We start from the raw sequence: 14453 nt of genomic DNA, 5'->3' as shown, positions 1-14453 counted from the left end.
TGTTTCCAAGACCTCCAACAGGACGACAGGTGCTTTCATACTCTGCAAGTATGAAGGAAAATTGGTACAATCTTTCAGGAGGGCAAAAGATGTCAACTTGTCCACCCTTGTTCTCATATTTCCAGTTCTAGAAATTAAACCAAAGGGAACAGCTCCAGATGTACCTGAAGACATTCTTCACAGTGCTTTGACATCAAAAAAGTTAAAAACAAATCAGATGTTCCTTGATGGATTAAATAAATGATGTTACAGTCACACAACAGAATATTATACAGCCATTAAAGAGGACACTGTAGAAGACATACACAGTCCAGAAAATGGACTAGAAGGAAATACTTTGAAATATTAACAGCAATTCTCTCTGGATGGTACACTTATGGACAATTTTTAACTTTCTCCTGATCTGTAAATGCTAAAATTTTTAAATACAAGCAAGTGTTAATTCTGTCAGGAGAAACACATGTGAGTTGCTTGTTTTTAAAGGTGGGGCAGCGTGGGATCCCTCCAAGTTCTTGGAGAGGAAGACATTTTCCTATCAACACATCTGCTGACTCCTCTGTGAAAAACGCTAAACCACCCAAAAAAACAACCCCTTGGTAATTGGATGTGACTGGCCACTAATAACTGATAGTGAACAAAGCCCCAGAGAGTATGAACATAGCAAGCAGGGGACAAAAATGATGCCACTAAAAAAGTAAGAAATGATTTACTGAAAGTCACATGTTATATATCCTGAGTGAGATACATGTTTTAAGTTATTAGTGCAAAACCACAGAAACAAAATGGTTAATGTAAAATAATATTAGGTTTTATGGAAAAATACGAATTTCAAACACATGGCTGTTATATTTTTGGCCCAAACTAATGAAGATGCAAATTCTTCTTGTAAAAAAGACACTTACTTACCTTAGTTCCAAGACCCACACCACTTCTGATCAATTCACATAATCTAGGAACTAGCTCACCCAACACCGACACATCAAGATATTGCAGGCACTTTTGGAAGAGAATGAATACAAAGTTAACCTTAGCAAATCATTATGTCAGTATCAAACTTCAATTAAAAACTGTCCATGTCAAATATGCACCCACTGGGTTTGACATTAAGTTGAAAAATTGCTGTTTTGATTTTGCCTTGTTTTCAGTGTTAAAACCCACCACTGTACTATGAATAGAAAAAGTGTTCATCATTAAAAAAAAAACATAACCTTAAAGTGTAAAGAAAATAAAAAGATAAATAATGAATAACTTGCTAAAGGAGAAAATAAATAATCATTACCCAAGAAGAAAAGACTTCCTTGGGCCTACTTCCTCTTTATCAATCCATGTTCAGTGTAAAAGACCTAAATTAAACTTTATCTTTTCCAGAGGGCCTGCCCTAATAACTCATCTTATTTAAATCAACTTTTTGGCTGTATCTGCTATATTTTTGGAAATGCAATGACACATATTCTATTATTAATGAGCACATTTAAAAGGTGTTTGCTAACTATTTCTATTTCTTTAAGCTTTCTTTTCCCCCAGTAATCCAATTGAGACATCCTGAGACCAAATTTTGGTAAGAGTCCCCCAGTAAGCACTAAAACTAGCTACTTCTCTTGTTCAGTCTTGCGATCTACTTAGCAAAACAATTTCCAGCAGCTCACAAGCTCTCAGTTAACCACTCCAGGGAACAAACAGCAGAATCAGCTTCAGAGACTTCAGGACCCCAGGAACTTTAGAATCTAGAACCTCAGTGCCAATCAGCTCTTTACTGAAAACCTCTTCTTATGACTGAAACAATGTATCAATCCTGTTCAATTCTCTTTCCCTACCTTTTATGCTTTTGAATACCTCAAGCTTACATCCTCCTGGTTAATCCCAAAGGAAGACAATTATATGAACCTTTCTAAACAGGCAGGCCAAAAGAGATACAGATTTATAGAGATCTTTTAACATATTGTTCTCCTACGAAACACAAATATGGACTAATGAATTACAGTATTTGGAAAATTACTTATTCCACTTAGTAATATAAAAGTAAAAAAGAACTATACTAAGAAAAAACTGGAGTCACAATAGCTGCTTGACTCATCCCTTAAATCTGTACTTCATTTAACATAGCCTAAAGACTTTGAAGAGCTCCTGCCTAAAGTAACACACACACACAGACTTTCTCATTACACTAGGCACTGACCATGTTGATTGTTTCCATCATGGGAGAGGATTTGGCAGCACTGAGTCGAGCACTATCCATGGCAGCCTGAGAACACAAATTCAAGGCACTCAGCACATTCAATTAATTAAGAATAACCCACACAAATACCCTTAAATGAGCTTTTCTTCCAAAGAGAGGAAATGTTTAAAAATATATAGACAAAGCAAAATCAAACATAAATCTAACTCTAATTTCTTTTCACCTACACCCAGTAATTTACCTATAGAGGCAGCATCTCACTGCAGGTGAGAAATTCAGACAACAGAAATTAACTAATTAAAAGGTAAACAGTATGATTTTGAGCAACTCATCCAGCCTTCCTGAGCCTCAGGTTCTCCATCCACTGAATAAAGGAATAGACTAAAATAAATTTCTAAAGTTTTTAAAAATTGTGTCCAAGCAATAAAGAATTTTATATACTTACTGATTTAACTTTGTAAAGGACCTTCATATCTACAACTGTAGTTTAGTCTAAAGATTACCCTGCAGAAGTTAACACTATCCAGACATCATAAATGCAAAAAGGAAGGCATACGAAGTAACTTGCCTAGGGCTGCAGAGTTTGGACTAGAATTCATCCTAATTCTCAGCACCTAGTAAACATGCTATGGGAACCTAAGAGGGGCAAGTCTATTAAAAAAGGAAAGAATGATGAATAGAGAAGAAACAGCAATAACAGATGCAAAGGAAAAAGAAAATTACTAGAATAGTTTGAGCAGTTAAAATCAAACAATGACCTGAGAGAAAACATTTACAATCTCTATGACAGAGGTTTAATAGCCTTATAAACGAAGACAAGTGTAAAAACATTAGTAAGTGAAAAATAAGCATGTAATGGAAACACACAAATATGGAAAGCTATCACAGTAGGAAAAAAAAATGGACAACACTAATAACAGGAAAGTATAAATTAAAACAATCAGATTCTTGCTCATCAGATTATTATTATTCAATGCTAGCAAAAGCATGGAGAAAACAGAAATCACAATTTTTGATGTTACAATATATCTGACAAAATTCAAAATTCCATCACTGTAGGATACTATGCACGCCTTAAAAAGAATGAAATTGCTCTATATAAAGACATGATACACTGCTAATAAAAAAGTTGCAGAACAACATTCACAGTCTATTTTTAAATTCGTGAGTTTGGTTTTGTAGGCAATGACAACAAAAGAATTTGATAAAAGACTCAGAAAACTATTGATAGAGGGTACCTCAGGAAACGGCAGCTGGGAAGGTAAAGGGGACTCCTAGAGGATTACTGTCTACCCTTCTGTATTATTACAATTTTTCACAGTAAATGTTTCATCTGTAATTTTTTAAAAACAACTCTGACCAGAAACTAGGCAATTATAGTATATTTGAAAAGCAGAAAAATTTTGGACTATGCCAAAATCTTGTTTACTTTTTTACTTTACTTTTCACTTCTTTACTTTACAAAAAATCTTCTTTACTTTGAGGGTGGAAGTGGTTTATAGAAAAACTCTGTGAAGATATAGACCCAATTCCTGAAAAAAAATTTTTTTATGTACCAGAAACTATGTTAAGTAAGTGTTAATGCATTTTTTTAAATGGAAGCACTAGTTTTTATCCAATTCACAAAACAGTATCTGCACCCTCCTTCTCCTGCTTCCCCCACCAAAGAAAACAAAAACAAAAACCTGCATTTAGTTACAGGAGTGGAGTTATTTCAAGAGTGGTAGAAGTATCACTCGAGTCACGGAGTTTGCCTAAGGACACTGGAAGTATTCTCCAGAGAGACCTCAGTACTCAGTACCTTAACAGGGCTCTTCCTCCATAATACTTACCAATGTGTTTGTACTGTCAACTCACCTTTTCTTGGTCTGTAGCCCGGAGGCTCAAATAATTGAGAACTTGGGGTTCCAATACACTTAAGGATTCCAGCAGAGCTGGGATGAGTTTTGGTGCATGTGGCTTCAACATGGCTCCTGCACTTTTGCTGATCTTCACAAGGGTATTAATGCTACAGACACACAGAACACAATCCCTGAGTCCTTTTAACAAAGGCAAGAAACTCTATAAATCTAATCATAAAGATGTTCTATATTTCTGTTGCATTTAGAAAAATATTCTCTTCATTATAGAGCCTGGTCTTAGCACTTACCCTCTAAACACACAGGCACAATTTTCCCAACACTGTATTATTTTGAAGCATATCCCCAACTAAACTTCAGTATGTGTCACTAAGAGACAAGGACTCTTTATAACAATCAAAATACGATTTTTTCACACCCAGAAAGTATTAATCATTTTTTTCATATCTGATATCCGAATTTCCTTGATTTTTCACAAATGTCTGGAAGACTTGGTTTGTTGGAATCAGGTCCAGTCCACCCACACATTGAAATTTATTGCATTTCATTACTCTTTAATGGTGCCCTGCCTCTTTTTTTCTCATAATTTATCTGTCCTCATTGATTGTATCTATTATTTAACATGTTCCTCTGTCACTTGCACAGATCTTCAAGCTAAAGCAAAGTCAGGTTCAATTTTTTTTTTAAACAAGGATCTTTCACAGGTGGTGCTGTATGTGTCATATTGCATCACATCGGGATGCATATACAGGATGTGCTGCTAAGAGTGACCAGCGGTTCAGGTTTGGTGGGTCTGAATCATCCCATTATGAAGTTTCCCATCAGCTTTTCACCGGTGGATTAAGAAGTTGCTCAGTATCATTACCTAGACTATTTTACTGAGGACAGCAAAATGGTGATGTCCTAATTTTGGTCATTTCATTGTCTTTGTTAGGAGAATCTGCTAAAAGGAATCTTCCCTCATTAACTACCTAGTTACTATTAGTGTGAAATGTTACTATTAGTAGGAAATACTGTTGGTATTATTAATTTGATCTAGTTTTAAGAGTGTAGAATATGGAACAGATAAAATTCCTAGATAGCATTTTAGTTTAAAGACAAAGAAACACAAACTATAATCCTTCCCTATTGATTTTAACTTAAAATAGCCATATATCTTTCAATATGTGGGTGTATTTTTGAACATTTCTTTGTGGCAGATGGTACAATTTATTTTAAACCTAATAAACTGTGAAATCTTACTAAACACAATAACCAGCCAGCAAGCTGTTGCACAGTAGGAACCTGTGGCATAACAGGAAGATGTGCTTGCTGGGGCCTGAGGCCCATGGCAATAAAAGGTCAAGGCAGAATGTCACAGCAGAGAGCTGGTCAAAAGCAAGGTTCCCATGAGAATGTTTCTGAGAAAAATATTCTGACTAACAACTTTTCACAAATGCTCTTGGGTTACCTCTGGATTCTCCTCAACTCATTTCTCTATACCTTCAAAAATTTAACATTCAAAGAAATCCAATTTCTACCAAATGGCTAGAAACTAAGTAGATGTGATACATTCCTTTCCTCAGCTGATTCACACCTCAGGGCCCGCACTTCTGTCACAGTGCTCATCATTCCTTTGTCCAGAAGGCAAGGCAGGAGGACAGCGATGGTTCTCTGGCCAGCTGCTCCTCTGGCGGGGTCACACATTTTCACACAAACCTCACATACAAAGAACAGGGAAATTAGTGGAACCAACCTCTTACCCAACAAAGACTTCATCTAACAAAATACTTTCTACTCCCATATCCACAGAAAAGAAGTTAATCTACTTTTTATGACACTAAAGAGAACCTTTGGTAATGCATCTCACTATTTAAGCTTTGGTTTTCTCATTTGTGAGACAGGGAACAGTTTTGTGAGGCAGGGAACAGTTGAAGATGAAATGGGAAAATGTATAAGCAAGTACTTCCAAGAAGGCTTAAGGTATTATAATCATTATCATCCTCAATAACTTTGGGTGGCAGCCTACCAAGAATCTTAGATCGTTAAGAACACAAATCTGGAATAAGAAACCTGGATTTAAAATCTGGTTTTACTGTTTACTAACAATGTAACCTAAGGCAAGGTTTACACAGATAGAATGTAGAAGTCCTTAATATATCACGAAATCAAGTTCAAGAGAGAAACTAGTTTCAAAAAGCTTGCCAACCTCATAGATTAGAAAAACAGATTAAAACATTAACATAGCAATACTAAGAGAAAGACAGATGTTGCTTGATCTAAATGAGTGACATGTTCTTCAAGGTCAAGTTGAAAGTCATACCTCATGTAAAAGGCCCAGAAAAGCTCTCTAGTTAGAGACCAGAGATACAGATATACTTTGCTAAAAACACTAGTAACTCTATTGAAATGACACCCAGTATGTCACTCAGTGTTAAGAACAGTAAACTATAACACTATGCCAATTACTCTGCAACTCAGTGTTTCATAGACCACAAACAGTAAGTTGTCACAGTCATCAAGAGCCCTGCCCCACTTCACCCTCAATTTAAGATAAGAGTTTTAGGTACCTTGCTTAGAGTTTTCAGAGCTAGTTCTGCTGCTTTTCGCACAGATTCCTAAAAATGAGGAAAGTATGGTATCATGCAACTTAAAGTTTCATTCTCATCTGCCCCATAACACCTATTTAACTGCCTCAGGTTGGTGAAAAATCTTACTTTCAGTACACCAAGTAAAAAACAGTGTCTCATTAGGCTCTTTGCCCATCAAGGAACATATCACAATGTCATATTTTTTAATTAGTGTGACCTAATTTGACCTTACAAAAACACAGCTGTTAAGTAAAATAATTTAGGAACTGAATATATTATAAAAGCAAATGTATAAAGATCTATGTGAGGATTCTGGAAGAATTTAAAAATCTCTAATGAATGGAGGAAAAAAAGGAAAAACTGAGGTGCCTAATTTTAATGGTAAGATATCAAAATATCTCAAATTTAAACTGCCCAGGAAACAATTCAGAGGAATTGGTCAAGTCATTTGGGAGTGACTGAACCAATAATGAAACTAATCAAGTAGAGTTATTCTGGATTATTTCAAAACTGTCATGTCCCTAATCAACAGCATCATTAAATTGCTATTGAAAGAAAGGTGGCAGCCAACTTAAAAAAAAAAAAGTCAATTCAATTTAGATCTAAAGACCCCCAAAACCTTACAACTTCATAGGCACCAGGCACATCAAGACTGGAGCTTTCAGAGGAAATTGTGGTTTCTTAAAATTGTCTGCATAGTGCATTTTGAAATACATAAATTTTAACAATCCCAGTTTAAGCTTTTCTATGAATAAATACAGATTTCTATAATACCTTTATATCATCTTGTACTCTAAAAAGAGTTTCCCAAATTTCTGGAAGTTTATCAATGATGTCATCTAGCGGTCTTCCTCTCAATAAATCATTTAGAGCTAAACAGCTGAAAATAAACAACTGGGGGTCAAATATGTGATCAAGAAATCTCAAAATTCTACTATGAAACATTCATACCAAACAAGAATAGGAATTCTGCCTGTATTTCTGGTCATAATCTCCTCACGCCAAGACAGCAATGACTATTCTGTCCTTGGTACCTCTAATATACCAAAGACATTTACATTATCAAGTGTCTGTTTCCCACAACTATAGTAAAATCTCTTTAGGATGACACATCATTTTTTATTTATCAGTGTACCCCCAGGGCTAGCATACCACCAAGTATATGGAAGGCACTGAATAAACAGAAATATTCATTTTCTATTTATTATAAAAAACTATATATTGGTATATATACTTATATATTGGTATACATAAATAAATGCTACCCTATGAAGTAATGAGGGCATATAAATATATCTTGATATCTACCAATTAACACATGATCTTCTACTTCTTTAATATCATACTTGCATAAACTAAAACAACTCAGGAAAACCACTGACTAGAGTTGAAATAGTTAAAAGTAACTGTCTAACCCAATCAGAAAGAAATAAGCTCTTTAAGTAATATTAATTTATTCCTTTAACAAATAGTATAAAGCTTGGAAATTTGAAGGAAAAAAAATTCAGTTGTATTTGATTAGTCCTGTATTTCCAAAAATGGTACCTGGATTCACGAACTCGCCACATACTGCTGGTAAGGTTCTTAATCAAATCTTGAAGAATTTCCTTCAAATATTTATCCACCTAATGAAAACAAAAGGATAATTAAAAATGGGAAGCCAAAACCCATCAATAATCAAATTTGTCATTTCTCAACCACACTGATCATGTTTCTGTATGTAACAGCATTATGTCGCTCTAGGCCTCTTAGCACACAACTCTCTCCCTCTCTGGTTGCCAGATCTTTCAAAATGATCATTCTAAAACCAAACTTGATCCTCCTTTATTTTCCTAATGCATGAGAACAAAGTCCAATCACCCAGACATGGATATGAAACACTTTGTGACCCACCAGCTCCAGAGGTATCCTATCCAACCTCACCTCCATTCCTTGGTACATACTACCCTACCCACCCCCTCACAAGGCCCTTCCATCTCCAGCTTGCATGGTTAATTCCTACTTGTCCTTCAAGATTCAAATCAGGCATCACCTCTGCAGAGAAGCCTGGGCTACTCCCCTCTGTGTTTCCACAGCGCCTTCTTCCGTGCACTCATCAGACCGCACAGTAACCACACTGCTCGGCCACACTGAGACCCTGGGGGCAGGGACACTATCTCACTTGTCTTTGCCTCCCTACTACCTTGCACAGTGTCTGGCACATAATGAAGTATTATGACTGTTCAGAATGAATGATGAGTTTAATCTTTTAACCCTCTGTTTTATTTTGATATATACTGATCAATTTGGTAATAATAACCTAATGGTAGACTCAATTTTTACGCTCAAAACTTACAGCATTTCCAGTTTTACTCTTGTAGGTAGGACAGGTTTTGTTATCCTCACTTATATGTAAGAAACCCAAGACAGAGAGGTAAATAACTCACTCAAGATATAATAAACAACGCCTTCGTATGTGCACTTCTCTAAAGAGTCTTCATAGCAATCACCACCACACTTGTGGCTTCGTCTTTCACTCATACAGAGGTGATACATCTATCTTGAGAGCTTAGGCCTGTGCCCTGAACTCCAATCTATAAAGCCAAATGGCCTCTTAGATTTTGGTTGACTCATTGGTACTGAGTACTCTTCCAGAGCAAACAAAACTCACTAAACCTTCAAAGCTGAGCCCACAAGTGCCTACCACTGTGAACAAGCACACCCAATCCTAGTACCAGACTGAAGAGACAGGAAAGGCCACACCATGTGCAGGGGCTGAGAAGACATGATAAGGGTCATGGAACTTGTTTCAAGTGAATTATGGAGCCACCAAAGGATGTCAACCACAAATGGCACGATACAATTAGCATTTTTAAAAATCACTTCTACTGCTAATTCAATGAAAAAGGGCAAAGAGAAGAGAAATTTGACAACCTGTTCATTAGGAAAGAAGTAGAGAATGAAGAAAATGGCTTCAAGGAGTCCTCTGGAAGCAGAAACAACAGAATCTGCTACTGGAACTCAACCAGTTGAGGGTGAGAGTAACACAGACAAAAATCAAGGATGACACCAAGTTTCCTGGCTTGGGTGTACGGATGAGTGCTGAGCATAGAGGAGGAAGGCTGTTCTTTTAAGTTCTGCTCTAGACATATTAAGTCTATGGTATCTTTAAACAGCCAAGTGAAAATGCCAAGTGGGCAGTTAGATATGCAAGTTAGGAGCAAAGGTCACATATGGGCCAAAAATATAAGATTGAGAACCATCACAATAAAGATGATATTTATATGCCCTGGAACTGATGAGATCATCTAGAAAGATAAAGTTGAGAGAGTAAAAGGTACTCAGAAATCCTGAGTAAGCCCTGAGAAGTCCTAGTATCTAAGAGTAGAACAGAATATGAGAAGCAGCCTGGTGACAGAAAACCATATATGGTAACTGCCTGCTCCTTGTCTACTGCCTCAACTACATCTGCTTCTCGAGAGCAGGAACCGTGACCTGTCCCCCACTGTACCCATGGTGTCTGTCACCAAACAGCATTCCATCTGTGGGAACACACTGCCATTTCCTTAGCCAACTACTCCATTTTTGAAATTTCAATAAATGCTATTATAAGCATCTGTGGTAACTTCAAAGAAGGAAGAAAGCAAGGAATGAAAGGAAGTTTATTTCTTTAAACAAATAAGTTTACAAAGTGGAAAGGAAGGTGAAGACTGGGTTTGAATTCCATGCACATCTTGGACAAGGGTTCACAGATACTTGCCATTGATTTGTCAGTGACCAATGTATTCCAAATACTCGTCATGGCCTGTCGGATGCCAAGGTTGGGATCAAACTGGTAACGATAAAGACGAGGAACTAGCTGAGGCAGAAAAGGAGCCAGCTGTTCTCCAGCCCTGGTAGCAATCACATTAAAACCAAAAGCAGCACCCTAAAAAAATAACAGTAAGAATAAGTGGCTCAGATACATCTGCAGTAGTAAAGTATTAACTAACACACTAAAAAATTAAGATGACAAAATTCTCCCCCCCAAACTTGTCTCTGAATACAGCCTGCTTTATTGGGTGCCTCAGCTTTACCAACTGATGATAACAGCCATGTGGTGGCCTGGCTCTCTCTAATCACAGACTTTTACAAAACACACTGCCTATCAATTGTCATTGTCTGCCAATGTAGCAAGTAAGTAAAAGATGGTTTTGGAAGGAATTAAAAAATAAAAACTGTCCGGTGGCAGCAACTTACCTTCCTTGAGTTCCACATTGCATGATGGTTGGCTAAATTCATAAATTTATACACCAGATCTGGCTGACTAAGATCGCTTGCCAGAGAACAAAGCTCCTTGTAAGTGGAGAGGCCCTGGCTTGGAAACAAATAAATAAAAAGTATGTAATAATCTATTTCTCAACTCTCCAACCTAATAAAAATTACATCACCATTACCGGGATATTTTAAAAAAATTAACTTCTAATATTGAGTTATCTCATCACCAGAGCAGAGAATCAGGTTGAGAAGAATATAAAATGTCACCTAAGTCGATTGGCAGCAGTGGCCGGTAAACAACCCAGATACACCCGCAGCGCCCACAGAGGGGGAGCCTCCCCACTCGACAGGCACACAGCAGTACTGTGTGCAAAGCTCTCATAATGAACCACTTAAAGACAATTTCTTGTCATCACTAAATCTTTCCAAACTAGGGCACCCCGATCTTGGTAACAACAATGAGTCCTGTGAACTTTCTTCTGAACAAGTAATATTCACTCAAATACCTGATTATTTGTGTTAGTTATTTTGTAAAAAGTGAGAACATTTTAAAAATTCAGGAGTGTAGAGGGAGAGCAAGCGGAATGAAAACAACTTTCAATGTGTCAACAGTGAACTGGGGGAGAAGGCCAAGGACGGAACAAACGGTGCCTTCTAATGCTGCAGACAGCCCTGAGGCAGCTCTCCCCACAGGCCACAGCAAGGCAGGGCAAGCTGCACTGTTTCACCTGAGGATTTTGAGATGAAAACTAACAGTGTTAACCACAATAGAACAATGGCAAGACAAAGGAGGCTCTAATAATTAATCTGATATTAGTTCGAAATGGTAAATTGGTGGACTCCTAGATACAAAGAAGAGGTATCCCCACCAGCAAGCTAGGCGCAGCAGGTGCTGAGCAGTGCTGCCAGGTTCTCGCTCAGGACTCTGACTGGGAGCTGACAGAACTGCCCTCCGTCCAAGGTCACGTCCTGCCCAGAGCAGCCCAGCACCAATGGCTAGTTTCTGAGGGGATGTAGTCCTAGTGAGTAGACATAAAGGCTGGGCCCCATAAAGAAAGATAACTCTGAAGGGCCAGCCCAGCTCCAGTATCTGCAGGTCGGTATCTGCTTGGGTGTTGGCAGCAGTTCAGCGTCTCCTTGGGCCGTCGGCCCTAACCTGCTTCCTCACTCCCTTAAGGTGAGGGTCCCAGGGCACCCTTCAGTAAAATCCCAGAACACAGTCCTCATCTCAGAGTCTATTTCTTAAGAAACTCAATCTAAGACATCAGGTTTTTTCTATAGTTTTCTTCCTCCAATAAGACACAGTATTTCCTAGGAGATAGCAATCAACTTCTATTCTCTAACGATGCCTATAATGACTGGCCTATGGATCTGGCATACACTTACCCATCAGGTGTTTTGCCAAGGCTTCCCCCTTGAAATACCACTGTCTCTCCAGAAACGTCATGTTTTGCTCTAAACCAAAACAAAAATAAGAATTTGGATTAGTCTCAAATTTTTCATACTGGCATTCAACTAAGTGATATTTCACTTGTAAACTGATAAAATCAATTTTCCTAATAAGTATCTACCATGTGCAAGATGTAAAAGTCAACTAATCCTTTCTATCAGCCTGACCATTCTGTAAAATGAAGTCTAGGATGAACAAAAAGATGTAAAAGACATCCCATACAAAGTTAGACTGAATTAAATGTAGTCATACATTAAAAACTATCCTTCCTATCAGGAAGCACCAGTCACAAAAATGATTTCCTCTATCGTTTTCTTCACAGATCAGACTGTGAATGATATGCAAGCTTCCTCTCCATGTTTTCATTTTCATTTAGCTAACAGTAATTACGGTATTTCTGTAATCCAATGCTTTAACTGTCCTGAGATCATCTGATTTTGAAAGCCTGACCTTCTGGCATGTTTCTAAACAGCAGTTTACTTTCTCAGTAGTACATACTGGATAATTAAACTGCTCTCCACAGCATAACAAAGACTGAACTTGCAATTTTAAAAAGGTTTAATAAACAAGAAAAACAAATACTGATTTTCTCCTTCTTCTGTTGCATATTCTCAGTATAGTGCAAAACTTGCCCTAAGAATTCAATCTGTAATTTTCACATTTACCATACCTTTTGCCAGTCATAAGTGTTTCTACAAGTGTAGAAACCAACTCCTGTTGATCTTGTTCATTGCCCAGTTCATAAACCAACCCAAGGCCTTTTGAGGCAACATCTTGGCTAAGTTCTACACAAAAGTCAGACAGAATAATATTACTTTAAGAAAACTTCATCTTCCGGTCAAGTCAAAGTTTTTAAAAATTTGTAACATAAACCCAAAATAACATCAAAATAAAGAAATGAAAACATACTTAACCTGCCTATTTTATTAAAAATGTACTAAATCATCTCAGTGGACATGACACCAAAAAGTCCCTGTAAATGAGAACAACCTTCACAAAAGATCCAACTCACAAACCAAGTCCACACTGCTGGGCCTTAAAGCATGCAGTGTACAGTGACAGAGGATCAAGAGACTGCAAGTTGCGCACATGAGAGGTCAGCCTCACGTCACTGCAATACACCCACCTCCAACTTTTGTAAATGAAAGTCAATACAAGACCTTATGTTTACAACAATTTATAAAACAAAATCTACTTTTTAAATGTCCAACATATAGATGTTCACTCTCTTCTGGTTTAAATCACAAAGAGAAAGAATCAGAAGTAGAAGAAAGCTATTTAGTAGAAGTACTATTAAAGAAGTCTCCTTTTTTAAATGCAAAACTGAAGAACATGATCTAATAATTAAGAACTGGGTTTCCTATGTATGCCCTTCTTTATGTTCACTAATCCAGACTTTCCAAAATTTTAAATATAAGATTAATGATGTTTGGAAATCAAATATTTACCAATAACCTACCATCATTTTCTGACAAAATGGAAACAAATGCACTCTGAATTTCTTTAAGATGAGACTGAAAGAAGAAAAAGGCATTTAGAACACTGAGACTCCACCTCTTCAGGAGAGTAAGAATCTTGCTCTCAGGGTACATAAACCTGAAAAGTCTTACACCCAAAGCCATCACAAACCCTGTTGTGCTCTCATCTTTAAAGGTGGTCAAATTACCTGAAGGCTATACTGCTTACAGGTAGTATGATGCAGTCTAAGTCTCCCCGTACTTACCACTTCTTCTGACTTTATACCTTCAAGTTTAATATCATCTTCCAGGCAACATATATCAGGCCTCCATCCTTCATTTCTTCAGGCACAGCTTATTTTAAAGTATCCATTAGTAATGGCCCTCCCTTTATACCCTTTCCTCCCTACTACCTTGCAATTATGAATATTTCATAAGAAGTTTCCAGTAGAGCTGATCACATTTATAGCACGGCTTACCTTCACTTCTTTATGGGTACTCAGCTTCCTCACAAGGGAAAGGAGCCAGATGCAGGCAGCCTGCCTCACATGTGGGTTGGGGCTGATGATGTGTTTATTTAAAATCACATCCAGTACCCAGGGGACCACATCATTCACTTTGGCTCCTGGGGAAAAACAAATAAGCAGCAATTAAAATAATTGAATAAATTTCCTAAAAATATTTAAAGTTTAATCAACATTTATT

The 14453-nt window shown here is 37.3% G+C and overlaps 1 protein-coding gene across 5 annotated transcripts in view; it reads right to left on the bottom strand.

Moving 5' to 3' along the window:
- ECPAS (Ecm29 proteasome adaptor and scaffold) overlaps positions 1 to 14453 on the bottom strand; it is a 97313-nt gene that overhangs the window by 10120 nt on the left and 72740 nt on the right. For all 5 annotated transcript variants that reach the window (XM_037027326.2, XM_037027325.2, XM_037027324.2 and 2 more), the window contains 13 exons: positions 14228 to 14373; positions 13751 to 13805; positions 12962 to 13076; positions 12228 to 12296; positions 10824 to 10941; positions 10345 to 10512; positions 8151 to 8230; positions 7380 to 7485; positions 6585 to 6632; positions 5612 to 5733; positions 4034 to 4184; positions 2177 to 2242; positions 907 to 996 (listed from right to left, as the gene is read on the bottom strand). In XM_037027326.2, the coding sequence (XP_036883221.2) occupies positions 907 to 996; positions 2177 to 2242; positions 4034 to 4184; positions 5612 to 5733; positions 6585 to 6632; positions 7380 to 7485; positions 8151 to 8230; positions 10345 to 10512; positions 10824 to 10941; positions 12228 to 12296; positions 12962 to 13076; positions 13751 to 13805; positions 14228 to 14373 (1334 nt within the window). The remainder of the gene's footprint in view (positions 1 to 906; positions 997 to 2176; positions 2243 to 4033; positions 4185 to 5611; positions 5734 to 6584; positions 6633 to 7379; positions 7486 to 8150; positions 8231 to 10344; positions 10513 to 10823; positions 10942 to 12227; positions 12297 to 12961; positions 13077 to 13750; positions 13806 to 14227; positions 14374 to 14453) is intronic.

Source organism: Manis javanica, chromosome 2, assembly GCF_040802235.1.
Source record: "Manis javanica isolate MJ-LG chromosome 2, MJ_LKY, whole genome shotgun sequence".
NCBI lineage: Eukaryota > Metazoa > Chordata > Mammalia > Pholidota > Manidae > Manis > Manis javanica.
The sequence above is the reverse complement of the archived record's forward strand: the minus strand, read 5'-3'. Positions and strand labels throughout refer to the sequence as shown.